Genomic DNA, 26,546 nt, shown 5'->3' on the forward strand with positions numbered 1-26,546 from the left:
GATGGATGGAGCCCGGTGGGAGAAGCTAAATCCAGGCGGGAGCTAAATCTCTCCTCCGGAGGGACCTGGACTTCTTCCTTGGGGTGTCGAAGCGGTGGCCGGACCTGCTGAAGGTGGGGGAAGGTGGGTGGTGGGGAAGGGTGGGGAGGGGGGTGGTGGAGAAAAATTGCATCTCTGGTGGTGGTTTGGTTTTGGCTGGAAGGCTGCACCCACGCGAGACCGCTCCGGCCACCGCTCACCGCAGGGGAAAGTGGAGCCTGGGGTTTTTCACCCACTCCCCGTCGCTCTGGATTGTGGCCGGGGACCCGGCTGGGGTTTGGGGAGGCCCATCACGAGATGTACCAGAGTTTAGCCATGGCAGCTAACCCCGGCCCTCCGGCGTACGAGGGGGCAGGTGGCTTCATGCACAGCGCGGCCGCAGCGTCCCCCGTCTATGTGCCCACCACGAGGGTCACCTCCATGCTCCCCAGCCTGCCGTACCTCCAGAGCAGCGGCTCTTCCCAGCAAGGCAGCCCCGTCTCCAGCCACTCCATCTGGACTCAACCCGGAGCCGAAAGCGCCGCTTACAACCCCGGATCTTCTCACCCTTCTGTGTCACCTCGGTTCTCCTTCTCCACCAGCACCCCCATCCCTGCCACCTCTTCCCGGGAAGCCGCGGCGGCTTACGGCAGCTCCTTGAACCTTTCTGCTAACGGGAGGGAGCAGTACAGCAGGGGGTTTGGCAGCTCCTATTCCAGCCCCTACCCGGCTTATATGAGCCCCGAAATGGCCACGACCTGGACTTCCTCGCCCTTCGACAGCCCCATGCTGCACAACCTGCAGAGCCGAGGGACGCCCGCAGCCGCCCGACACGCCAACATAGGTGAGCGCAGCCACCGCTGGGATAGGGGAGGGAGGGTTTCACCGCACACCCCCAAATTTTTCTGCATGCACCCCTATTTGAGTAGGGCGAGGAGGCGCGAAGGGCAGGACGGAGAAATTCGGCATATTTGGGACGTTGCTGCCAGAGCCGCTGCGAAACATGGGGGTCCCCATGGTGCTGGGGTTGTCCGCCACCCCCCCCCGCCTTGCGCATACACTTTGTCTCCAAACCCACCATTTTAAAATAGCCTCACGGACCACAGTTGCTAAAAAATAAGCGTAATTTAGGATAGGCCTGAAGCAGTAAGAAATGATGTGTCGAGCTCTTGGGAAAGGGTTTGCTGGCTCCACAAATAGCTCCGAGGGGATTTGGGGGCTGCGACGGGGGTGAGCACGGTGTGCAGGACACGATGCTCCGCGGGTGTGCAGGCAGCCCCTTCCCCGGCTTGCTTTAGGTGGAAAATGGGGACAATTTATTTGGAAAACGAGGAAATCAAAGTTTGGCCTGTGAATCCCAGACCTTCACTTTGGGCTACTTTATGTTACGAGTTTTTTTTTTTAATTTTTAGAAGGGTTGGTTAGGCTAGAAAAAGGGAAAGCGAAGGGAAAATTGGTGCTGAGGGGGGAGAGATGTTGAAGAAAGAGAAAAAGAAATGCATCCACATTTATTATCGGACTTTTGGGGGGACTCACAGGCACAGCCAAACAAACCAGCCCCGTATTTTAGTGTCTCCTTGCCCCCCAAAATTTTACCCCTTATCTCTTGTGCTGATCCCGATCCCGGAGCCTTTCATTTCATTAAACGCCCCTGGGTCCTACAACCAGAAATTGGCTTAAAACATTACTTTTATATTTTGTATGTCAGAAGAGGGAGAAAGGTAGAGAGAAATGCGGGGTACATCTTTGCATCGTGGTTTCATAACTCCTGTTTTCCTCCCCGCCTTCTCTCCAGGAAGGTACTTCTGTTGGCTTCGGGGTCAGGGTTAACAAAGAAAATGACTCAAATTTGTCTGCAGATACATTTTAAGATTGCGTTCTTTAACCTGAATTTCGGAGGGCAATTTTTCCATCATGTCTAGCAAGATTTGCTTTATCTTTAACATGATTTTAAGATGTTAAAGAAAGGAAAGTTGGGCGTCAGTGCAGGCTTGGCCTTGCCAATGCGTTTTGCTTTTCTTTGGGCATTATGAAATCGCTTAAAATGGGGAACAGATTATCTTTAAGGATGGTTTTGGCCCACCAGGCAATGTTTTTGGGAAGCCATGAGAGGATAGGAAGAATAGGAAAAAAGCAGGATTATGTGAATAATAATTGAATATTAACAACAAGGACATATGCACATTTGTATTTGACTACCGTGCCATCTCTTCCTTGGGGGGGGGAAAGAAAATCACCTTTTTGCAGTAGTCTCAAAAGGCCTCTTAGTAATAAAAATAGCTTAAAACCAAAATAATGCAAATGATGAATTGGAGTTGCAGAAATACCCGGCAGCTTTTGAGGTGCCAGAGATTGAGTGTAGTGATTTGGGGGTTTCAAGCCCTGCCTTGAGCAGCAGTTTGCATTGCAGGTCTCGCAGCCTGCCTTTTGGTGGCAAAAAGTGGTTATTATCCGGGCTTTTAAATAACACCGGGAAGATGGCATGCATTGAGCCAGTCCAGAAAACATTAGTGGTCGCTAAGGAAGGAGGAAGGAGACGGGACCCTTTTCCATCACCAGGTCCTGATTCGGGTGAGGGATTCACAGTATCGCCGAGGGCATTGCCGAGGGCACTGCAGGAGAAACCATGGTATTGATTTTAGTGTGGGTTTAATTATGTCTCTGCCCTGAGTGTGAAAAAAAGTGCTGGGGTATTATATAAAAAGTGGTTAGGTTTTGGCTAAAAAAAAAAAAACAAACCAAAACAAGAAAAGAAACCACCTGAAATCCGGGAATAAAATGGATTTTTCAGAAGGCAGCTCCCCCGGTAAGTAGATTAAGGTCCAGACCTGCCCTTTTCCCTCTTCTCCCGAGTGGGGACGTGGCCGCTGTCGGGCTGCTCCCAGCCGGGTCCCTCTCGACACCGGGGCGATGCTTTGCCCAAGCTGTGGGTATCGAGGGGGTTGTGTGAAGCATGTCAAGGTTAGCTGGTCATTTCAAGGTGTTTTTCTTTTTTCAATGAGAAAGGATGAAAAGTCCTGATGGGCTAAAAAACCTGAAGGCGCTGAAAGATTTAGTGGGAGGGAAACACCATCGTGGATTGCACCCATCACAGACCCGCTTTAATAATGCATCTGAGCCTGGCTCGGCGTCCAAGCAGTCCCTGGCACGGTGAAGCCCACACTCCTTCCTTTGCCTTTCCTTAAGACTAAAGATATTTTTATTCCCTGCACAATGAGGAATCCCAGGGTGGAAGTAAAATCCTTCACAAGGCTGTAAGTGATGTTTGCAGCGCTCTCATTTCCCTCCAGTGATTTATGTTCCTGGAGAACTGTCACCTTTGGATGGAGCTAATTGCAGAGCATGCCTGGGATCATTAGAATATTAATTATTATAATTTTTTAATAATGAAATCAAGTCTATTCAGGTGTAGCTGTATATGAAGGCACAGACATGCAGTCTGTACAATTCGACATGGCATTTTTCCCCGCTGTAAAGCAATGCACTGGGGAAAGAAGTTCAGTGAAACTGTATACAAAGGTGACAGAAAATGGAAAAAGCAATAAGATCTTTATTTCTACTAATTTATTCTAAGAAGAGGAATTTTGGCCTGCTTAAAACGTGCCAATGCAGCCTTGTGGTACAAAGCGGGAAGGATGAGTACGTAAATCACATGGGCCTATTTGAAAAACTTTCCCTGGTCTGAGTTCAAAATGCCGAATTTGGGCTTTTCAGACAAAGTTTGGCAAATTATTTCATTGTCCTGAAGGGCAGGATCAGACCCAGCAGGGCCGAGGCCATGAACTTGCTCCAGGCATTCCCTGGGATGGCGTTACAGTGAATTCCCGACTTAATGAGGCATGAAAAGGACTCGCTGCAAAGTCCCCTTTCAGGACACTTCCCTGCCAGAGCCAAAAACCTCTTGAAAACTGTCCTAAAATTAGCAGCTTGCCCCTTCCCCCTTCCCCAGGCAGAGAGGAGCGGGGATCAAGGGCGTCCCGGGAGCCCGAGCGCACCCAGCCCGCTGCTGCTGTCTCCAGGCTGGGGATGAAGGGCTAGATCCCGGTTTGCCAACCCCACCCGCTGTAATTTTTCCTTTTTGCAAAAAAAGCAGTGAGGTTTTTCTTTCACTGTGTCACTGAGGAGGTTGATGTGGCTGGGAGAAAAATCAGGGAGAGGGGCTGTGGGCATTTCTGATGGGTGCTTTGCTTTTTTTTTTTTTTGGACTAAATCGAAGTCAGGGTTCCCCGAACAGGCACGGTTTGAACAGAGCAGCAGCATCTGGGAAGATCAAAGCCTGGAGCAGACGCTTGGTTGGAAAATTTCTTCTCCACTGCTGGTGGGGGAGAGATTGTGAACCAGATCTTAAGCTTTCCCATAGGGATGCTAAGAGATTTGCCCTGTAGCGTCCCCAGGCCGGCATTTCCAGTGACTCATCGGCATTTGTTACAATCCTCTGCCCTACAAGCAGCTCCTGACCTTCCCCACACACCTAAGGATGAGGTGGCTGCTCCCCATGGGGCAGTGGGTGATGGGGGGAGCCCAGCATCTCTGCTGTCCCTGCCCTTGCAGGGATGGGGCCGTAGGATGGAGGGATGGGGCCGTAGGATGGAGGGATGGGGCTGTAGGATGGAGGGATGGGGCCGTAGGATGGAGGGATGGAGCTGTAGGGTGGAGGGACAGGGCCGTAGGATGGAGGGATGGGGCTGTAGGATGGAGGGATGGGGCTGTAGGATGGAGGGATGGGGCCGTAGGATGGAGGGATGGGGCTGTAGGATGAAAGGATGGGGTCGTAGGACAGAGGGATGGGGCCGTAGGACGTGTCTGTAATTTGCACAGGACCCTACTTCCCCCATTTTGCAAGCGGTTGCATTTCTCACCTCGGCTCGGCTGGCGGGGAAGGTTGGCCCAGGGCTTTGTTCCCCCCTGCAGGTTTCAAGTCACCTTCTGCTCTCCCGCCTAATTTAATTGTCACCAGTCAGTCTGGGATTTGAGATGAAACCCACAAGAATCAGGGTTTCTAATCTTTGAGCAAGATCAAGCTCAAATACACAACTGATTATTACCCCACCCCCCCACCCCCCCCAATCTCCAAGCAGTGTATTTTAAATTGTAAATAATGCAGTAATAATAGTAAAAATATCACCATGATGGGCACTATATCACCCTTATTAATAATACAATTCCTTAACTGAAAATTGCCCTCTATTACTGAATACAAACGCATATGTTGTATAGAACAGCCATGGTGTATTATGTAATACATTATACATGCGCATAAAATTTTTTAAAGCACTAAAACTTAAGGCAGTGGACAGTGGAATTGAATCTAAGTATTATAAAGTCACAATTAGTTATTTTTCTCCTCCACACGTGCGCTCATGTACGTGTCTTTATCCCTGTAACAATAGCAACAATATTTTTTTTTAAGAGACAGCCTATATTTTGATCTCTCCCTATTTATTTCCACCAGTTTTGAGGGAAAGAGGCAAAATCCTTGGAAAAAAAGATGAGCGTTTATCGGGCGGTGTTTCCCAAATGAAATTGGGCCCGATCCTGCTGCCTCTGTGATCTTCTGAAGATGGAAAAATCTTGGCTCGGCAGGCAGAGAGAGGGTCCCCAAAACTGGTTATTCCAAACGCTACCGGGTGTTTTGAATGGACAAACCATCTCACTCTGAAAAAGTAAGGTTGCACTGAAAAAAAAAAAACCAAAACACCAGCAAAACACCAACCAGCAAACAAAATCCCAAAATGGGTGAAAAATCACCAAGGCAGCGGGATGAGCAAGTTTTTGTGCCTGAAGGTCAGCAGCCTGTTGCTGCTGGGGGAGGATGCGTGCAGGGGCTCTTAAAATACGGGTGGAAAAATGCAATTTTAAGGAAAATATAATTTAAAAAAATTGATAGTGTAGTCCCGAAACATTCAGAGACCTCGTTTCTCATCGGCACAGGGCTCTGAGCTGAAATTTTTGCTCCTCAAGAGCCGCAGAGCTTTGCATGTGTAGGAAAAAGAGGTGAAAATACAATATATTATCTTTCAGAGGTTTTTCTTCCCAAATTCACACACCGGCCTGGCGTGTCCTTCCCTCCCTACAATCTCCTTATTGAAAAGGAGGAGCAGAAATGGGATATTCAGTGATCTCCCCCTGCTCTGCTTCTCAGCAGAACATGTCCTCCGAGGTTTTTGTAACCCTATTATAAAAAAAAAAAAATAACGCAGCGTCTGCCTCCCATTTGGGGCTCACCGCTGCCTGCGAAACCAGGCGGAGATCTGCTTCGAGAGCTCAGACCATGGGCTTAAAGCCGCTGGTTTTGCTCATGCTGGGAGGGCAGAGGCAGAAATGCAGATTATTTTTGCCGGGATGGCCCCGCCAGCCCCGTCTTACAGCAACGTGCGATCCCCAGATAACTCAATTACGCTGCCAAAACCCCTCGGTCCTAATGGCAAGGTTGAGTTGTTGTGGGTCCAGCTTGCTTTTGGGAGTGTGTGTGTGTAATCGTGTCTGAAAGGCTGTAAAAAGGGAGATTGGAAATGCCAAATATTCACCTTGTAGATGGATCCTGAACTCGCGCTGCTGTCTGGCAGGAGGGTGTAAATACGCCTTTGGTGTGCCAGTGTGAAATGCTGCTTAAATAACCAGGCAAATATGCGAGAATGTGGTCTTACCTCCCAAATTAAGCCAAATCATCAAAGCAAAATTCATTACAAGGTTGGACTGAGGGGTTTTATATTTGGGGAAGGAAGAAAAATACCTTGTGGGTCCCCTTTGTGGGGCAAAAACCTCGCAGCTGGCTACGATAACATCCAGCATTACAGCAAAACATTAAAATCTCTTTGGCCTTTACAAGTCTTCCCCACATCATCGGTCACAGTGACCGGTCTAAGCTGTAAATACATCTGTAATGACAAATTAAACCCAATTATCTGCCATGCCTGAGCAGTGAGGTCTTTCTACATGGGTGCTTACACGTGCGTGACAGCGCTTGAAAATAATTTGATCATCATTGGCTTCGCAGCGGCTGGTACAAGTAAAGGCTCTTTCAAAAAACCCTCCGTGTTTCTGCCGTGCCGAGCGATGCCGTTGTAAGGTCTCATACGGCAGAAATACTTTTTTTTTTTTCCCCCCTTGCAGTTTTTCCAGAAGGCCACTTGCTTCAGGGTACGCTTGGATTTGCAGCATTCCCCCTGCTATTGCACCTTTTTAAACACTCGGGGCATTCAGTGCTGATTTCTTTTTCAATATCATAAACTGGAGCTGGATTTTCTCATCCCTAAAAAAAGCGCAGGCAGGCAAGCGCTGGGTCTGATAGGAAAGAAGATCTGGGCAGAGATTTTTTTGAAGCTGGACGTAGATCTGACCCTGCCATCAGTGCTGAAATGTTTCAGCTTTCAGGTTTTGGCAAGGTCTGGGTTTTAAAGCCAAGTTTGGGGCAGTGTCAACTGGAAGTGAAAATAATTATTTTTATTTTTTTTTCCCAGGAAGTGCCCGGTAATTATTTTTTTTCTTAATTATTTTCTGGCACAGAGGGGTTTTTTTGCTTAATTAGGTGGACACCTAAACGTGAGATGCACCCTTTGCTTGCGGGGGAGCAAAGCTGGGTCCTTCCCATCTCTTTTCTGCTGTTTTCTCTGTCTTTCTAAGACCAATCCTGCTGTTTCGCTCAGTCAAGGCTTGCAGGATCAGGACCCCCAGTAAACATAGCCAGTATAGTGTGAAAAAAAACAAACCAAAATAAAAACCACCCTTGTTTTAAAGCAAAGGGAGGTTTGCCTGGGGCCAACACAGAATCAGGGCCATGAAAGAAGCTTCCACAGGGAAGAAACACAGCCCTGTGCAAATTATTTGGAGACCCACAGGTTTTCTTGTGGAGGTGAAGTCCCCAAAGCCAACAGGACCTTTCTTTTTTCTTTCTGGAAAGTGGTGACTTAGTTTATATTTTGCAGCATGAAAGGATTAGTGCTTTTTTTTTTTAAAAAAAAAATATATATTTTTAGTAACCCGTAAAGCTTGTGAGCCCCTTATCGGAGCCAGCTGGGCTCGAACAGCTCACACCAGCCTTGGGAAGGCACTCGGAAACTCGTTTTATTTGTGAAAGGGGAACAAAATAATTCATGGAAAGTCAAGGAAAAATAAGTTTTCTAGGAGAGGTGGGGTGAGGGCAGGCAGATGAAGGATGCAGCGGCGCTGATCTCCCGTCTCCAGCAGGGACTGGTACTGGACGCTTCTGAATATGGGATAACAAAATTACTGCTTGGAAATGTTTCCTCCTAATCCCTGGGAATTAAGTTGGTGTCTGCCAGAGGAGCATTTCAGGAGAGGTCCCGTGGTGGGACGCTGCTGCCTGCTCTTGCTCTTCTTCCCAAAACTCAGCCATTTTCCTCCGGTCGGTGCTTCCAGCCTCAGCACGGTGGATTTACGGGGGGCCGGGGTAGGGCTGGGCGCCTGCTGCTATCAGGGTCTCCTTAAAGGTTAAAACCTGAGCCCAGCAGAAGGGGTTGGAGACAGAAACAGAGCCGGGGGTGGGGGGAGAAGGAGACCGCACTGCACCCTCAGAGCATGATTTTCCCAATTCTTGCCTGTTTGGGTTTGGTTTTTTGTTTTTTGTTTTTTTGTGTTTTTTTTTTCACAGCTCCTGCTTGCGCAGTGCTCTCTGGCTGTGTCTATAATATTTAAGCAAGCTCCAGGTTGTCCTCTGGCCTTGACGGCCGGGGGAGTGGGCAGTCTCCTTGGACTCTGCAAACATCTCCAAACAGTCTGGGAGACATCTCCCTCTTGTCTGCTTCTCAGCTGCTTCCCTCTGGCTGTTGCCCGCCGTTGTGCCTCCATGCGCCTCACTTTTCCTTCAAGCTCCAGCTTCCGGAGTCATGTTAGCATACGTCGGGCTCTGGTTTTGCAGGCAGGGAAGGAGCAGCTTTTCTGGACAAGAGAAGAGCTGGGAAACCCTGATTCTTATATGCTGAAACTCTAGAAGATACAAAAAATAACCTAATATTTATTTAAACTCCCATGAGTTTCCAAGCCAGGGTCTTGAGTTTGCAAGCCAGGTAGCCATCATTATTTAATACTCAGGGCTTGCAGTGCTGGAGCTGTAGAAGATCAGTGAGGCAGTGAGTCCCAGACATCAGGACTCCTCCGAATGACATGTTTGGCCCCAGATGTCTGAGATTATTTTGGGAAGGGAGTGCTGGCCCCAGGGCCTGGCTGCTCAGGGGACTGGCTTCTGGGAAGGACTCTGAGTTGGGACATGCCTTGGTGATGTGGAGCATGAGAGGGGCAGCTGGTTTGGGGGGATGTCTCCTCCGCACGCTCTCCTGGGCTGGGAGGATGCCCTTGATCCTGGGCACGCCCGAGGCTTTTCTCCAGGGGCTTCCCAACGTTCGGTCCCTCGTTGCTTTCCACGGGGCGGATTATGGATGCTTGTGATTTGCCCTGACCCTCTGGATGTAAAGATCTGGCCTCGAGGGTTTTTCCAGTTCCCAGCACAAGCAGGACCACAAGCAGGAGGGTGAAATCCCCCTTGCACCACCCTCCCTTCACCCCCTGACAGAAAAGGGTCTCACTCCGGCAGGGCTACCTGCCCAGCCCACTGCCTGCCCTCCCCAACCATTTCTATTCCTAAACCAACATCCCAGTCAGACCCTGTCACCTCCCTTGACGCGAAATCAATAACAACGGGTGAGCAGGTTAATTATAATCACAGAATAAACGCCGCAGTCTCAAAGTTCACTCAACTTCAGCAGCGTTTCAAAACGAGTGGACGACGCCAAGAAACTTTCATTGATTCCTCCGGGGCAGGTGTGGGAGTTTGAACCTGTCCCCAAGCTGATCTTGATTCGAGACCTACTCAATTTTTTTCCTTATCTTGACTTTCGCCTATCTTATAATGCCTGTTATTTTAGATAAAAAGTCCAATCAATTGAGTTAGAAAAACTGCAAGTTATATGTTGCCCTGATAAGTTCAGTACCTGCCGTTTTACTGGCCTGGGCTGCAGTTTCTGTGCGAACTGACCTCTGCAGATGCTTTATTGGCAGCTGGGAGAATCGCTCCATCCTCTTGCCCTGCTCGGGGGCTGAGTTGACTTAACATTCAGAATAACTAATAAAAGAGGAAAAGAGAAGGGTCAGGGGTTAGACAAACTGGCTGTCCCCTATAACGTGATGAACCATAGTAAACACCTTTTTGTTTGTCCCTGGCTGGGGTCCCATGGGGAGGCCAGGATCTGGCCTAACTTATTTTGGTGTAACTCCTCTGAGTGGGATTTATCAGTGTAACACCTCTGAACTGGAGTCAGAGCCTGTGTCTAAATCCGTGTGCTAAAGAAAACTGGGCCAGAGGTTTGGATATGCACATGATCAGCAGTATTGGTTAGTGCTTATTGGTTAGAGGCTTAGACATGTGGAGCAGTATATGCCCGACATATTTCATTCCTACACATGGAATATATATGTGTGTGTGTATATATATAAAGTGATTTTTTTAATATATATATGGGTGTGTAGGTGTTATATTTGTACACGTATATGTAAATACATATACATATACACACACAAAAAATTCTATAAAGCCATAGAATAATAACTCTAACAACAAAACCAGAGAGAATTGATTCAAGATGACTCACTACAACAGCCTTCTTAAGGACACGGTCTAAGTGTACATATACAAATATATACATTTATATATATACATACACATGTATAATAGACATATGATAACAATACAGTTAATTGTATTCCTGCAAGCAGGATTTTGCCCATTTGACTTGAATAAATGTCCTTCCTTCTGATCTGCTCTAGTCTGGGTTAAAAAAAACAACAAACTTTGGGCTTGTGGACTTGCAGGATTGTGGAAATGCAGGTTGGAAGATCTCTAGTCCAGCCTCCTGCCTGAAGCAGGACAACCACTAGCAGTGGCTGAGGTCAGCTGTGGTTTTATCTGCAGAGCCCAGGGATGGAAATTCCCCCCCACCTCTTAATGAAAACGCTTTTCCTAACGCCCAGCCTCAGGTTTGTGCTGCATCCCCTTGCGCCTTCTTCCACTATCGAGAAGAGTTTGGCTCTGCTGTCTGCATACATCTGGCTAGCTGGTGTCCTTGTAATGACCCCAAACAGCACCGAATTCCCTGGGTCAGAGATGGCCCTGGCTTTGGTCCACATGGGTGCTGGTAGTCACCTCTACAGACAGACAGATGGTCACCATCAGACAGACAGATGCTGCACTAGAACATATGACCACAAACCACTGGGTTCCTTTGGTTTAAGGAGTTTCAGCTCATCAGCTGATCTGTAGGACCCCGAGCAGGCCAAGAGCACCTGAAGGCTGTGTCATGCTTGATGATGAACCAGTGCCAGATGCCAGCCATGGGAACCCAACAGACCATGCTCTTCAGTTGTTAGCATGGCCTCGGCATGGTCCAAGCACAGACCATCTCAGCCTGACCCAGGCATCTCCTGGTGCAGGTCCTTGGATGTGACCACTGTAGATTGGGATCTGAGAACATCTGAACATGGCCAGGCTTTGCTAGCTGGGCTCAGTGGCAGGGTTCACCAGTTACCCAGTAACTGACCCTGGTTCACCAGTTACCCTGTAGCCATAAGGCCAGTTCCCATGGCTCAGCCATGGAGCGGCACCTTGGCATTCTTCCACAGCACACCTGCTTGTGGTCCCTTCTGGGTATGTCAGACACGGCTGTGCACATCGAAGGTGATCCATTACCTGTGCCCAACTCAGAAACAGCTGCCCAGGTGGGATCATGTTATTTTCCCCATTGTCCCTTACCCTGAGGTCATCAAAGAAGAGCTCCTGGTAGGGCATGTCCATTTGGAGATGGGACGTAATTCAAGGAGGATAATGCTGTGGCTGTTTTTCCTTCGTTAAAAGAGAGAAAGACCATTTCCAGGTGCCTTCTGCCAAGCAGACCCCAGGCTGTGGATGGCCCCATCTTGGCCATTCCCTGGGATCTCCATGGTAATCTAAGATTTGTTAAAAAAATATTTGGACAGTTGATAAGCAGAGGAATCTCCTGTTTATCAGAAGAGCCTCAGGTATTTACAAGTGTAAGCACTGTAAGTAGGAGTAAGAAAGGGGCGGTCACCTTGGAGGGTGAGATCAGGCGTGCATCCCAGCAAAAGAAAGCAGACCTTGGAGTTCACTCACACACAACTTGACAATCAGCAGAAGTTGCTGTTGGCCACCAGGTTGCTATCAAAGAGGTGGCCAGCAAGTGCTATGACCGAAAGCGCCCTACATCCTTGGGGATGTTTGTGTGTCTGTCTTCTGTACAGCAGACTGTGCACCTTCTGGATGTGGGACGTAGTACTTCAGTGAGTGGGATGACAGTCCCTCCACTCAGCTCTGGTACAACCACTGGGCTTGATGGTCTGGTGGTTCTGGTGTGCTGGAAAGCTCTCAATGCTTTTCCAAGCAACCAGGCTGGCCAGTCCCCCAGGACCATCTCCTGCCCCTTCCCAAAACAGGCAGTTTGTTTGAATCTGCTTTAGAGGAATCCAGGCTATTCCCACCTGCCCTTCTTCCATCCACTGCTTGTCTCCACATCTACGACTGTGGCCCTTGAAAGTTGTCCTGTTGCCCCCGCCAGTGAGGCAGGGAAGAGCCTTTTCTCCTTCTCATGAGGGAAGAAGAGTGTTGCAAGGAGATGAAAAGCCTTGCTCAAGGGAATCCTATCGCAGAGCCAAGACTGAACTCAAATCCAGACCCAGGATTTGACCAACCTTCCCGTTGTGTTCCTCTTGAACATGATCTCAGCTGGTCCCTTGGCTCCTTCTACCTCCACTGTCCTTCGAACTGGGGAAAACATATCCATAAAGGAAAGGAGTTGCAATGGCTGTTGGCAATGGTGTGTGCCACAGACCTTGGCTTGCCGCAGGCAGAGGAGGGAGCTTTGCAGGGGAGGGACGCAATGTTCCTTTTGCCTTGATGTGAAACATTTGGCCTGGGAAGGGTTGCACAGGAACAGTCTCACTGTGGTGTTTCACAAAGCACGGAAAAAAAAACAGGTTTCTTTGCCTTTTTGAAAGCAGCATGTGGCTCAGCCAGATTTTAGGTTGAATGTTCCCTAAGCAATAAGTAGGGTCTTTAGGTTTGCAGGGGGAAAACTGTTTGGTCTAGTCAGGCAACTGAGCAACCAACCATTTTCTGCCCTGTAGATATAGATAAACCCCAAAACATTCTGGGACAGCGCTGAGCCATTTTTGTGAAGCTTCACAACGATGCAATTTGTTTCAAACTGTGTTTCTTGTTAACAGTGAGGAATTTACCCCCTTTTCCATTTCCTGAAGATCAGCAATCACACAGGTGATGTTCTCCGTGAATCCAGATCAGAGCCACATTCCCACCAGCTGCCAACCCAGTGGTGGGCACTACTCAGACAGGCACTGTCCTGCTCTCCCCGTGTCTAGGTCTCATTATTCTCTAAAATAGTGGGGCCCTGCATGAATTTCCCCCAAATTCTGTCAGAGGGGAAACAGGCAGAGTAGAGGAAGGAAGAAAAAAGCCAATGGGGAGAACCTGTTTTTACAGAAACACCCTCGACTCTATTAGCTGATGGGTAAGATAATGCACATGGGCTTTCTGATCTCAGTCTGTGTGTCAAGCTGATGATGTCCCCATCAAAAAAGGAAAGGGTCACTGACAGCTTTCTTTTGACTACACATGTGTCTCATGCATAAAATTGGGCTCTTTTATTTACAATTGCTCCCAGCCCCTTCTACTTTTTTTTTTTTTTTTCTCTTTGCTTTTTGCTTGTCTTCCTTTCCAGTTCAGCCCTGCTCTGTCATGGTACTGGACCAGCCAGCACTTTTAACTGCTGTGATCTGACCAGGAACCTTTTGGTGGGTTTTTTCCCTTTGAAACTTCAGCTTCTGGAGCCATTCAATTCATGGGAGCATCCCAATCCATTCAAAAGAAATAGATGTGACTTTCAGCTCCACTAGCTGCAGCAAAACGCCCATTAAAAGGACACCTAAAGGTCTGAACTGTAGGAAGGAATTCCACACTGTCACTTTTTAATGGAAATAATCTTGGGATTTGGGACAGACCATACTTAGCAGCTGGGAATAGCAAATCCTGTTTCCCCCTGCCGTGCTGTCATGGCTGTCCCTTGCAGTGGAAGGTGAGGGTGTCTTGGGTGGGATCCCAGGGTGTCCATGTGTCCAAGGGGCCAGAGTCCTTTGCCTCAGCTGCGAGTGCCCCTGAGACTCCATTTGGGATTCATGTATACATAAGATCGTGGCTCTCACCTCTTATCATAACAAATTGTTTTAGGAAACTGGTTGTCTGCGGGGAAAACTGCTCTCAGGGTCTGTTTAGAGCCTGTAAGTGCCTGGCTGTGTTTGAAGGACAGTTTCTCCTTTGCTCGGTTGCTTCATTGGGTTGAGAAGACACTTCTGCAGGGGGAAATGTTGATATCAATTATCCCTCCAGCTGTAAACAAAACTCCAGTGCTATATTAATGGAAGTCTCCTTCCATTCCTCTTCAGCCAGAGGGGGTGAAGGCAGGAGGGGGCTGGAGGGCAGAAAAAGGTAGATAACCTCGTTGTTACTTCTCACGCAGCTCGGTCTGACCACAAGCCAGTGCAGGGAGGGCTCTTTGTCCCCTCCTAGAGGCTGGTTTGGGAACAGAAACTGGTTGCTGGCTCCAAACCAAAGGATTCAAAATCTCACTATCAGAGATGCTTTTACTGTTATTATTCTTTAGGATCCTGATCCATCAGGTTTATGTGTTCAGGATGATCTCTCCAAGGTTAACAGATTTAGGGTTGTTAGAGAAAAGTCCAAGCAAACCCAGAAAGTCGGGACCCAGGAATGGACATACTGTCAGGCTGGCAGAGCCGGGGTTAGCAGAGATGGGGGAAAGATGCGGGGAAGGCAGCTCAAACCACTCTTCAGACTCAAGCCCTGACAACCTCTCTCTGAGCCCCAGCTGACTTGATTGGCAGAGAGTATTTGATTCTCCTGGTAGAGAATGCAAAAGTAGTCAGACTTTGGGTTGGCCATGTCCTTGCTCAGAGATGATGTCATGTCCCAGCCATGCTGGAAAAAGTGCCTATAGGTGTGGGCTGGCTGGTGGTGCTCAGATCTGCTTTCTTGTTGAGCCCTGCATTGTCTGGACCAGTTGATGTCTATAGACCTGGCGGTGGATGTGAAGGACCACTCCCAATGACTAAGAGCCATGAAGCGCCATATCCAAGAATGCTTTTTTCCCCTACCAGACCCCAGTGCCTCACTTAGGAGTTACTCCTGGCTCCTTGGGGACTGAATGTCCCATTGTGGAAAGTATTTCTGACATTAGCATGCTCAAGGCCTCACCCAAGATTAGGAGGCTCTTGTGCAACACACAAGTGACATTTCCTGCCCTTGGGGACCTTGCAATCCTCATAAACAGTAGGTGTGAGGGGAAAAAGATCTTATTTCACACAGTGAGCTGATGACCAGGATAGGGACAGGACCCAATCCAACCTCTCCGTCAGTCAGGTCATTCAGCGAGATTTCAGTCTTTTCCAACCTGAATGATTCTGTGATTCTGTGATTTCATGATCTGCTCTCAAGTGAGAAGCTACTTCATGGACCGAAGGTAGGGTCTTATGAAGAATTAAGTAGAAGGCCATTAGCATTAGTCAACACCAGTGACCCAAGCCATGAAAAGGACTGAATGATCCCAAGACTGATATTATCCAAGATAAGGGCTAGGCAAAGGCACCTAGGGGAGCTTCACCTTCAAAGAGGAAGATGAGGCCATTCAGCACACATGAGGCTACTCCAGCCATGGTCTGGTGTCCTTCTCAGCCTAACCAGCAAACGTCATCCTTTCCACAACCCTGTCCCAGTGCTGGCCATACCTGGCTTTGGGAGAGGGAGTAAATCTTTTCAGCAGAAAGGCTATTACAGAGGTCACCGGACGGACCCATAAATCTCCATTATCAGACAGCGGCTCCTGTGCCATGAAACGGAAATTATTGCCCTGAGTGCGACTGGGGGAGCTTTTCCTTCCCCCAGCATTGTTCAGGGTCCTCCGGGAGCTGCTCGGGCAATTTGCTGCCTGAATAAACGTTTCCTTTCCCGGCTGCTAAGTACAAGGAATAAGTGTCAGGGGATCTCATAATGCCAGGATTTAGAGCTCCAGCCCTGAGACAGAAGCCAAGAAAACACTTTGCTGCTTTTTCCTAGGGAGCCTCCTTAATCCCCATTATTAATAACAATGGCAAATTAAACAATCAGTGCACTTGAAGCCCAGTGACCTCCATGCCCAATATAGCTCAGCCTGATCGTGGATCACAGTTCCTGTGGGCTCTGAGCCCTGGGAACGGGCTTGTCTTGGGAAGGACCCTGGAGATATTGCTGTCTTCTCATGAGCACCCAGGCATGGGGAGGGGGTCTTTCCCCCAGCTATGCCCCTGGGGGAAGGAGGCAGGCAGATATCATAACCCAGATCTTCAGAAACAAGCAGGTATTTTGAGCATTTGTGTTTTCTAAGTCTTGGACGCCCACCCATGACAAATTGCATGGCTGCAGCTCTTCAGGTGATACTTTCTCATGATTTTGTGGGCTCTCAGGTTTTCAAGAGCAGCTGGGATGTCTCAGCTGTGTGGCCAGAAGGTCAGCTCAGAAAGCTCCCCTCAGCAACTTCATCCCTGAAGTGATGTTGTGAAATTATTGCACCTCTTTTAGAAAGAAACCCAGTCCCCTGCCTTCCGCTTCTTCACCGGGGCCCAGATGCCCTTTGTTGACCAAAGGGTGTGCACTAAGGCTACATCATCTTCTCTGAGTCATTATCCAGTAGTGTCCAAGACACATTCTTTGCCACCATACTTTGAAGCAGGAGAGAATATTACTCCTCCAGGGGCGATCTCTTGAGGTCAAGGTGCTCCCTGTGCTCTGATGGGCCTTCAGGAATAGTTTTAACGAGGTTGCACTCTGCACATGTCACCTTCTGACTCAGCACTGGGTGGTGCACGCAAGGGACGCACCCATCTGATATTGCCCCACGAGGGCTGCGATTAGGGAGAGCCACCCATTGCGTGGAGCCTCAGTGTGCCCTGGGAACAAAGTCTGTTCCTTCCCCATCTTGAGCACTAGTGAATTCTGTTTATTAATTAGAAGGATCACTTTTGTCTGCAGCTGAAAGGGGGAAATCACACAAATGTTACTACTATGGAAGCAGAAGAGGTTTTTTGGAAACTTAAACCAGTGAAAGTCCCTCAAGAGGGAAGCTCCAGTCTTAATCCCATGGAAAGTGTAAAAAAAATCCAACCCCCAAACAAGTAGTGAAGAACATAAACAAATACAGATGAAAGAGGAGAGCAAAGGGAGAAGGTCTCAACTGCTTTATACCGGGGTTTTAGATGTCTGACTGCAAACCCACAACGAAAATAATGTGGGCAGTGGAGATGGGTGTCACACAAACTTAGAAAATAACGCTCAACGTTCAGTAGCAGATTTGTTTATTGTCAGAAAATAAGACACACTTTGATTTCAACGCCACATCCTCTGTTTCTTTCAAAAACAAAAGTATTCCTGTACTTGACATTTCTTATCATATCTATTTTGAGAGACCTTCTTATGCAAGATCTAGTCCAACTCTTAACATTTCTGAGGGACTGTTAGGAATCTTCTCCTTTTTCTTTGATTAAAAACGTTCAGATTTTGATTTTCTGGTGGAAAAGTCTTCAGGAAATACAGTATTTTTTAATTAGTCACAGACACAACTTGAATCGGTCAAGAGTTTTAATTGTTACCTTTGGACTACCTCTGCTCTGCTAAATTCTCCCCGGATTATGTCAACAGCTTTGTGCTGAATTGTTTTCAAAGAAGGGATTTTCTCACACAACACTGTGAAAATAATTTTTGTTTATCTTTGGAAAATGATAATCAAAAACCTCAACAACTTCTAAGATGAAAAAATAGTGAAATGTTTTTCCTTTCTTGAGATTTTTCAAGGAAATGAGTTCTTTCCTGACCAGCTGTTCCAATCCCTTCTCTTTTCAAAGGAAGTTTATTTGATCTAGATTTTGGCTGTGACTCAACAATGATTTTAAAGGAGAAAGTGAGGCATTATGGTTACAATATCACTGAAACCACGTGTACAAAAATCACCTGGAAGGATTCCCATCTTTCTAAAACCACCAGAACTGTTCAAAGCTGCTGAGAAGATACTGGATTCCTTCTTTTCTGGCTCCAGAGCCCTTGGGTACACTCATTTACTCTTTTCTAGTATTTCCTCATAGTGTAATCTCTTGCCATTTTTAGCCTGGTTTTCCAGGGGGAGTTAGGCTCATGTGAATCTCTTTCTCTGTGTCTCTGTTTACTGGCGCCACTTTAGTAATTTTTTAATCCTTTGGCTGTTTCGTGGTTATGTAGTTTCTTACCGATTTTCTAAAAAGTAGTCTGGAGAAAAGAGAAAATAAGGCTGACGTTTGAACATAACCCTCATTAGATATCAGAGAAACCACATGAGATGGAGATACAAATCAGAAAGAAGCCAAATTTTGTTGGTTTGCTCTTTGGGGAACTATTGTTTACCAGCAGAAGGCCGAGATACTCATAAAACAAGCAGGTGGACAAGCACAAAATACAGTAAGATGCACAATAACATTTTAAGAGTTAAAGTTATGATGGTCTGTAATGGCTGAAGGTCCTGATGCAAACCTCTTGCCATCCTCCAAACATACCCTGTGCGCTGCAGCTTGTTGGAAATTTTTTTCTGCAGCCTGGTTTATCCCCTGCCTACGCTAAGTAATGGAGCCCTGCGCTGTCTCTTGTTTTCTTCTTCTCCCCAGTTATTTTACCATCTAGTCTTTCCTTTTTGGTGCCTACAACATAACACGTCCCCAAGCTGAATTCAATAGCTGACACTCTCCAGGTGGGATCACCATCAGGAATGCACATTTTCGAGTGCCATGCCAGCTGGATGCAGCTATACTTACATCTCAGCAAGGCCTGTTGCTGATGCCTATATTTTATTAGGTGAAGTTCTTGACTTCTCAAGGGCATTGCATCCAAGGGTGAGCTGACCCGTGTCTTGCCAAATGATGATGCGGTTGAGGTGCATTGTCTTGACTTCTGCACCACCTTGCAGATGTTATGGACCTGCTGTAGCCAGAGGGCTTGGACTGGCCCAGCCCAGGGCAGTTGTCCTCACTCTCACGTCACAGTGCAGAATGAACCAGTACGGTGGTGGGTGAATGTACCAAGCCCTGAAGAATGACATCAAGCACAGCAGAGATTTGCATCAAAAGCCGAATCTCTAACACCTGTGGATGCCCAGGGATGTCTGTTAGCTGACGGCCTGGGCTGCTGGGTACACGTGGATTCTCACAGCTCAGGAGATGCTTCTCCTGCAGTGAATAGGGTGAAGGCATGTGAACGTCTCTCCCCTTGGCTCTCTGTAGAGGGGCTGGGTGGGAGCTGGCATGGGCTGGGTGAGGAGCAATCCTGGCGGGGAGCAGGGCCCATGGCATGGCTTTCCCTGCCCATACCCACTTGAGCCCCGTTGAGAGATGCTCGGGCAGCTGTCTGATCTCTGGGCAGTTCTGCTGTGTGGGACCAGGCTTGTGTTTGTCCGTGATTACAGGCAATTTGTCTTGATTGCAAACACGGCTGTTTGCCTGCCCCAGTCTGTTTGCCCTGGCTATGTCCAGTCTTGAAAACTAGATAACGTCAGAGCAGAAGGGAAGGTTTCTATTTCTGTCTCCTTGTATCTGCATCCCAGCACATCCCTGCTGCCACAGAAGTCCTGCAGCCAACACTGCATGGCAGGGAAAGGGGTTCCTCTTCCCAGTAATCCCAGGGGCTTCCTTGAGAAAGGAAGACCTTGCAACCTATAAAATCTGAATATTTGTAATTTCTTGAAATGTCACTTCTGGGCTAAATTGAGAACCAGACCAGAAATGAAATGTACAGCTGCCTAATTAACCATGTCTTTTCCCTTCTTTTCCATCATGGCATCAGAATTTTTTGATGATTATTCAGAGGGGCGAGAATGTGTCAACTGTGGGGCCATGTCCACCCCACTCTGGAGGAGAGATGGCACGGGGCACTACCTCTGCAATGCTTGCGGGCTCTACCACAAGATGAACGGCATCAACCGGCCCTTGTTCAAACCTCAGAGGAGGCTGGTAAGTCAAGATCACACAACGCATGTGGGGAAAGGCTGAGTGCGAGGATGAGGCAAAAAGACTTCAGCTTGGTGGAAATGCCAGGGGTGTTTCAGTTCCTTGGGTCCCCATCTGCCCAACCTAGGTGGTTTTGGTTCAAATTTCCAAAATAAGACAGATTGTCTTGTGTTTGGTACACTCCAAGTCCTTGTACTGTCCAGCCCAGTTGTGCAGACACCCAGATCAGGCAGTGGAGGGGGCTGTAGGACACAGGGGCAGTACCGTGGTGTTGGTTAAACAAAAGCTAGTCTTTGATTTATTATCCCTGCAGGCATATTAGGGTAAATGGAAACCCTTTTCAGCTCCACCACGTTACCAGTCCATCTCCTCTTATCCTCAGGGTCCTTATTCCCCAGTCAGTGCCGGGTGACCCCTCTCACTTCATGGTGACTCGCCACCTTTTCTCATCCTGCTCCCAGCAGTGTTGGGTGAGCTGAAGCAGAGCTTGTGGAGCAAGCCAGGGCATCCCAAAAGCTATGGGGTGAGGATGGGGTATGCATGAGGAACCAGGCAGATGGGAATATCTGGGTGTTGATATCCTGCCTGTCCCTGCCTGTTTTGGTGAGGGGTTTTTGGAAGGTCTCTATAGTCTGTGCCCCAGCCAGAAAGGAGCCAGCAAGCCATCCCTGAGGGCCCTGTTTCCTCACTCCTTGTCTTCCACGAGGATCCATCCCCAACCTGCCCTGCCCTTCGCATCGCCCAGACCTGTCTGTGCTCTAACCCAGCCGTCCCTTGCAAGTGTCAAAAATGACACTAGCAGCTTGAGCATGGCCACCAGCCACGGCCACCCAGCGCCCTCTTGTGAAAACCCCTTCCTAGACACTGCATTGAGCAAGGCAGTGTCTGCACCCTGGCACCCAGCCCCTTGCCCTCTTTCATTTACTGGTCTACATGTTATCCTTGGGCACATCTGTGCAGTCAGGAATGGCCCGTGGGGTACCAGGCTTGGTCCTTTACAGCAGGCAGCAATATATCCTGTTAGCTCTGCACAGCCTTGGGGTAAGGTTTGGAAAAGCCCCTGAGAAAAATAAATGCATGAGCTGTGCAGATCTGTGCGTGCACTTTTGTCACTTGGCTGGGCAGCTGGCAATCTGGAAATCTTGCAAAAATGGCCAAATTCCTGGTTTTTCTTCTAGAAGAGAATTTCCATGAAGAAAAGGAGGACATGTCTCAGGATGCAGTGTAGGGTGTGGTTAAGTAATGCCAACTGGTCTATGTAAATAAATATATTCCGTACAAGTGATTTGGTTTAATTTGTCACTGTGTAACCCTTTTTTTTTTTTGAGACTGAGATATGCCAGAGATACACAAGGGGAGATCTTTGCCTTTGCTGCAAGCTCTCTTTTAAGCTCTTGGTCCACTTACAAAGGCTGATGATTGAAATGAACACATGGTGAGGTTACAACTAAAGGAGAGTTTGGTTTCTCTGCACCAAACGGGCTTCCAGCTTTTGAAGTCTTAAGAATTACTTGAATTTCAGTTTTGATTGTCCTCCTGCCGTAGATTAACTGATACTGTTTTACAGTGAGGGAGAAGACGTGGAGGGAAAGCTATGGCAAAGATCAGAGAGGAAATCCTTGGTAGCAGAGTTCTCATCTCCCAGGCTTTCACCCCATTACAGCTGCCAGCTATGCTGTTCAGGTCTGCAGAGCTGGGTAGATGTCCAAGACCACCAGATTTCCTCCCTATAGACTCCTCTTCATGCACTGTGAGAACAGACATCTTCGCACAGCTTTGTTCACAGTCCCCAGTCTACCACCAAGCAAAGAGAGAATATGACCCCATCCCATCCAAACTTTATTCTTGGCCTCTTAAGACCTGAGCTTTGAAGGATACTGGGGGGCATGGATGATCTGGCTTTTTCTTCCTCCACCTCCCACTCTGCTTCCAAGCTCAAAACTTGTATTTTATATGGTTTCAAGCCCATTGTCTTCCTCCTGTGGCCTTTTGAGTCTGGCTAAACCAGTTCACCCAGAAAGAGAACTTCAAAAGGTCTGTTCCCTGCACTGCTTTGTTAGTGGGGATTCCTGTCTTTATCTTTAGGGAGATGCTGCTGCTGGAAGCACTCTTTTCTTATCTCCCCCTCAAGTCACACAAGCAACATCATGCAAAGCCAGCAATGAGTATGTAACATTCATGGCATCGATAACATCTTCCTGGGAAATGTCATGATGATTGGAAGGTGAAGGGCTCGGGAGCCTGAAAGGGCAGGACGGTCGGTGATCCAGACACCTTAGTGTAGGCATGTGCACGTGCAGTGGGTCTCTCAGCTGCTACTAGACTCATTGGAGATCACTGTTCAGAGGATGTTTCTGGCATTCTGAGATGCCCCAGGACAGCTGAGGTGTCTGCTCAGTGCCGGCAGGCAGGTGGCAGTGGAAAGGCAGTGGAGCAGAAGCTGAAAGGCAAGAGAGGAAGAAAAACGCTGTTGTGTTATCCACTGTAGCAAGGAAAGAAGAGAAAAAGACAGAGAAACAAGAGAGGCAAGGGGAGAGGAAAAAACGAGGTGTGCTGGAGTGAGCTTGTTGGGATCTGAGCCGTTCCTGGTGGGAGCAGTGGAGGGCTGATGTGTTTTTTCTTCCTCTACATTTTCTCGCAGTCGGCTTCCCGCCGTGTTGGCCTCTCTTGTGCCAACTGCCACACAACGACAACCACGCTCTGGCGCAGAAACGCCGAGGGAGAGCCCGTCTGTAACGCCTGCGGACTCTACATGAAGCTCCATGGGGTAATGCCTTCATCGATCTCTCTGTGGGGAGGGTATTGATAGCATCAAGTTGGGGATCGGCTTTGTGGCACAATTCTGTGTTTTCCTGGAGCTGTTTTTCCTGTGGGCTTTAGTCCCCCTCAACATTACATTGTGTTTGTACTGGCAAGGGGTGATGGATGCAGGGCCTTTCTCACATACTAATTTGCTACCTTTTGCATCCAAGTCTTAAAACTCAAAAAACCAAGACCCAGACTCTTCTCACCTAAATTCAGGCACTTCAGTGAAAAACCTGAGTCAGAAGCACAGAGAAGGGCTGAGCTCCTCCACACATCCCGGTCACATCCCAGCTAAGACTTGTCATGTGACTGATAGATGATTTTTCTCGCATGGGTGGCCAGATAGTCTCTTCCTGTCAGTGGGGGCTTCATGTATCTACGTCATGTCTGGTATATCTAGAAGAGCCCTGTTGGAGTCCAAGACATAGCAGGACTTCAAGATGCCCATTAGTCAATGGCAACGGGGCCACCCCTGTGGCAGCCACAGAGGCCTTCAACACCCTGCCTACTGCTTAGTAGCAAACCCCAGTCCCTCTTCTCATTGCTACTCCCTGGGTTTTTGTACACATCCCTGATCTCAAAGATGTCCAGTGCTTCAGTGGATGGAAGAGCATTTATGAGAGACAGCTCAAAGCTGGAAGCCAAGTTGGATGAGGTGAAGCCTTATCTAACCCTACAAATTCTTCCTAGAAATCCCAGAGTGTTTCTGACCATGAGGGTCAGAGGGATCTGTTCCTAAGGGAGGTCTCCCCACACAGACTTGGTACCTTTCCAGAGAGTGGGCATTAGTCAGAAAGATGTTTTCTGCTCTCGGTTAAACAGGAAAGTAAATCATATGAGCTGTTGTTCCCTTCTGGCCTTAAAACATTCTATATCTATGGTGTGAAAACCCTATATATTCCCATGTGGATCCACATCTTGTAGCTTTGAAATATCTCTTCGCACAGCAGTGCTGAGCAGTGACTTTGGGTTCCATCATGTTGCTTTGAATTAAACCAGTTAGTTTTCATGGACCCTACGAGGTAGAGCTGGAACCATGTTCTCCTAGATGACCTTATGGCCATACAGAAACTAATGTGCTTTTATATTTGGTTCTGTAGGTTCCAAGGCCTTTAGCAATGAGAAAAGAGGGCATTCAGACAAGGAAGCGCAAGCCGAAGAACCTTAACAAAACAAAGACACCAGCAGGTGAGTGTTGAAGGAGGGAGTTGATTGTATATGTGTATGTGTGTGCACTTGTGTTTCTGACCATTATGTCCTGTGAGTCAGACACCCAACAAAACGGGCTGATTCTTCGTAAATGGGGATGTCTGAATGTCTTTCAGCAGTAACAAAGCCCTTCCCAATATTTTTCTTTTTTAAATTTCTTTTTATCTGCACTAACTTTGGGTGGATGGGTACAGCTCCGTACTGAAAGTTCTTTGGGAAGAGCCCGGTTTACTGTCTGCTTTCTTACAGGTCCTTCCAGCAGCGAGAGTCTTACCCCGACCACCAGCTCCACCAGCAGCAGCAGCAGTGCCACAACCACCGAGGAAATGCGCCCCATAAAAACAGAACCTGGGCTCTCATCTCATTACGGGCATGTCAGTCCCATTTCTCAGGTACAGAGGGGACATGCTGGCAGTGGAACAAAGATGGGAACTAGGATGGTAGATACGGTGAAAAGAACATCCTCAAAACCTCTGTGGAAAAAGGCTGCCTCTTTTCAACCCGAGGGTCTAGGAGTTCACAGTAAGATCTGTCCTCTGGGATGGGGCAAAATCCTACATTATTTTCACCATGCCTACAGCACAATACGGTTTTTCAATGACGTGTGGCAGTTCTAAATGGGCAAGAAGTAGCAGCTTTGCTGAAAACATGAAATTTCTTCTAGCTGGGCAGCTATATAGGTCCCATAGCAAGAAAATGCCCGTTCCCTTTTTATGATTTGATTTCATTTGTCTTGAACAATGAAAAACTTGGCATTACCCTACTTTCCCTGCATGGGCTGGCTGTGTGTTGAGTGATATGAGAAATGTGAGGAGAACATCTCACACAAATCTAACCGAGTCCCCGCAAAGGTAAAGCAAGCCAGCATGATGGAAGAGAGCTGCGGGGTAAAGCAGTGTGCTCTGTACCATACCCACCACTGGTCTTGGGACCAACACTGCATCCACACAAGGTGCGTATCCTGCAGAGCAACACCCAGATCTGGAAGCTGATCTGTGTGCAGGTTTAATAACTGTGCCTTGGTTAATGATCCCCATCACACAGCACAACTAAGAGACAGTGGTATATGATAGCTGCTCTCCTTTTGGGTTCATACAGGGAACTCTAGTTTTCTCCCTGGAGAAAAAATACATGGTTGAGTGTTGTGCTGGACTCATCCTGCAGTGCTTTGCAGCACTGTTAATGTGTTCTGCAATCCATAGGAGTCCATTTGAAAGCTAGGAGAGCTCAAGGCCAATGAAATCTCAAGCCTTGGCAGGTAAAATGATAGTTTCTGACATTTGGAAGAGAACAAGATGCCCTGTACGCAGTAGTAGGAAAGAACAGGGTCTAAACCAAGCAGGAAAGAGCCTGTCCAAAGTATCTGCATAAGCTGCAATCTGCAGCTCTACAGCAAATCTCCAGATGTGTCATTACAATAGCACCAGTCCCCCATAAAGCGGTCCATATGGTCCTCTATGGTTTGAAGCTTTGTTCACAGAATTTTCCTGTTTCCATAGGCATTCTCAGTCTCTGCCATGTCCGGACACGGATCCTCTATTCATCCTGCGATTTCAGCTCTGAAGCTTTCCCCGCAGGCTTACCAGTCTCCACAAACCAGCTCCAAACAGGACTCCTGGAACAGCCTGGTGTTAGCTGAAAACCACGGGGACATCATAACCGCATAACCTGGTCTTCCACCCATGAACTTCAGGCTGATCTGCTTAAGAGATGAAGAAGATGCCATGTAATCATCAAGCCAATGTTGTTTCCCACCTCCCCTGCTCTCCTGCCTTCTCTCCCCTTGTGAGATGTTCCAGCAAAGAGGTAAAGAGGATTTATCTGAGGTGTAGGAGAGTTCTTATGAAGCAGAGAAGACTCAAATCTCGAAGTAACTCATGGATTTGAAGCCTTTTTCCCCCACTTTAAATGAGCCTTTCTATTTGATTGTCACCACCTTCTATGAAATAGCCAGAAACACGAAGATGGAGACAATTCTTGAGTTTTGTTTATTTAAAAAATATCTGGCATTTAAGACTCAGGCAATGGTGGAGCAGAGACACTTTTTTTCTTCTGTCACCATCCATTCTTTTCCTGACCAGAAGAAAATGCCACCATCTTCTCATTACCCAAATTCAGTGATCTTCCACCAAACGGAGCCAGTTCCAGAAACACTTTGTTGAACAGACTTCACCAGACCTGCTGTGGTGGCTTTAGTGGATTTGATATGGTCTAGGGCAGAGAAAAAAAAGAGACCCTCCCACACACATTCTCAGCTCACACATCTAGAGCATTGTCTTCATTTTGCTAGATGGTCTGAAAAGCTAATGAATGTCTGTATTTAATAGTAACTCCTTTCCTATTTATCATCACAAAATCGTGGGACTGTGTTCCCAAAAGGTTGTTGGCTGAGCCTGGAGGAG

The 26,546-nt window shown here is 47.8% G+C and overlaps 1 protein-coding gene across 2 annotated transcripts in view; it reads left to right on the forward strand.

Moving 5' to 3' along the window:
- GATA4 (GATA binding protein 4) overlaps nt 1–25,811 on the forward strand; it is a 26,411-nt gene extending 600 nt beyond the window's left edge. The window contains exons 1-7 of one of the 2 annotated variants that reach the window (XM_026845298.1): nt 337–862; nt 2,985–2,987; nt 19,967–20,133; nt 22,772–22,897; nt 24,036–24,123; nt 24,394–24,536; nt 25,644–25,811. In XM_026845298.1, the coding sequence (XP_026701099.1) occupies nt 337–862; nt 2,985–2,987; nt 19,967–20,133; nt 22,772–22,897; nt 24,036–24,123; nt 24,394–24,536; nt 25,644–25,811 (1,221 nt within the window). Of the gene's footprint in view, nt 1–332; nt 863–2,984; nt 2,988–19,966; nt 20,134–22,771; nt 22,898–24,035; nt 24,124–24,393; nt 24,537–25,643 lie in introns of those variants that run through there. The other variant, XM_026845299.1, reaches the window with a different exon arrangement.
- The last annotated feature ends 735 nt before the right edge of the window (nt 25,812–26,546 follow it).

This window comes from Athene cunicularia (assembly GCF_003259725.1).
Source record: "Athene cunicularia isolate RWA chromosome 3 unlocalized genomic scaffold, athCun1 chr3_part1, whole genome shotgun sequence".
Lineage (NCBI taxonomy): Eukaryota > Metazoa > Chordata > Aves > Strigiformes > Strigidae > Athene > Athene cunicularia.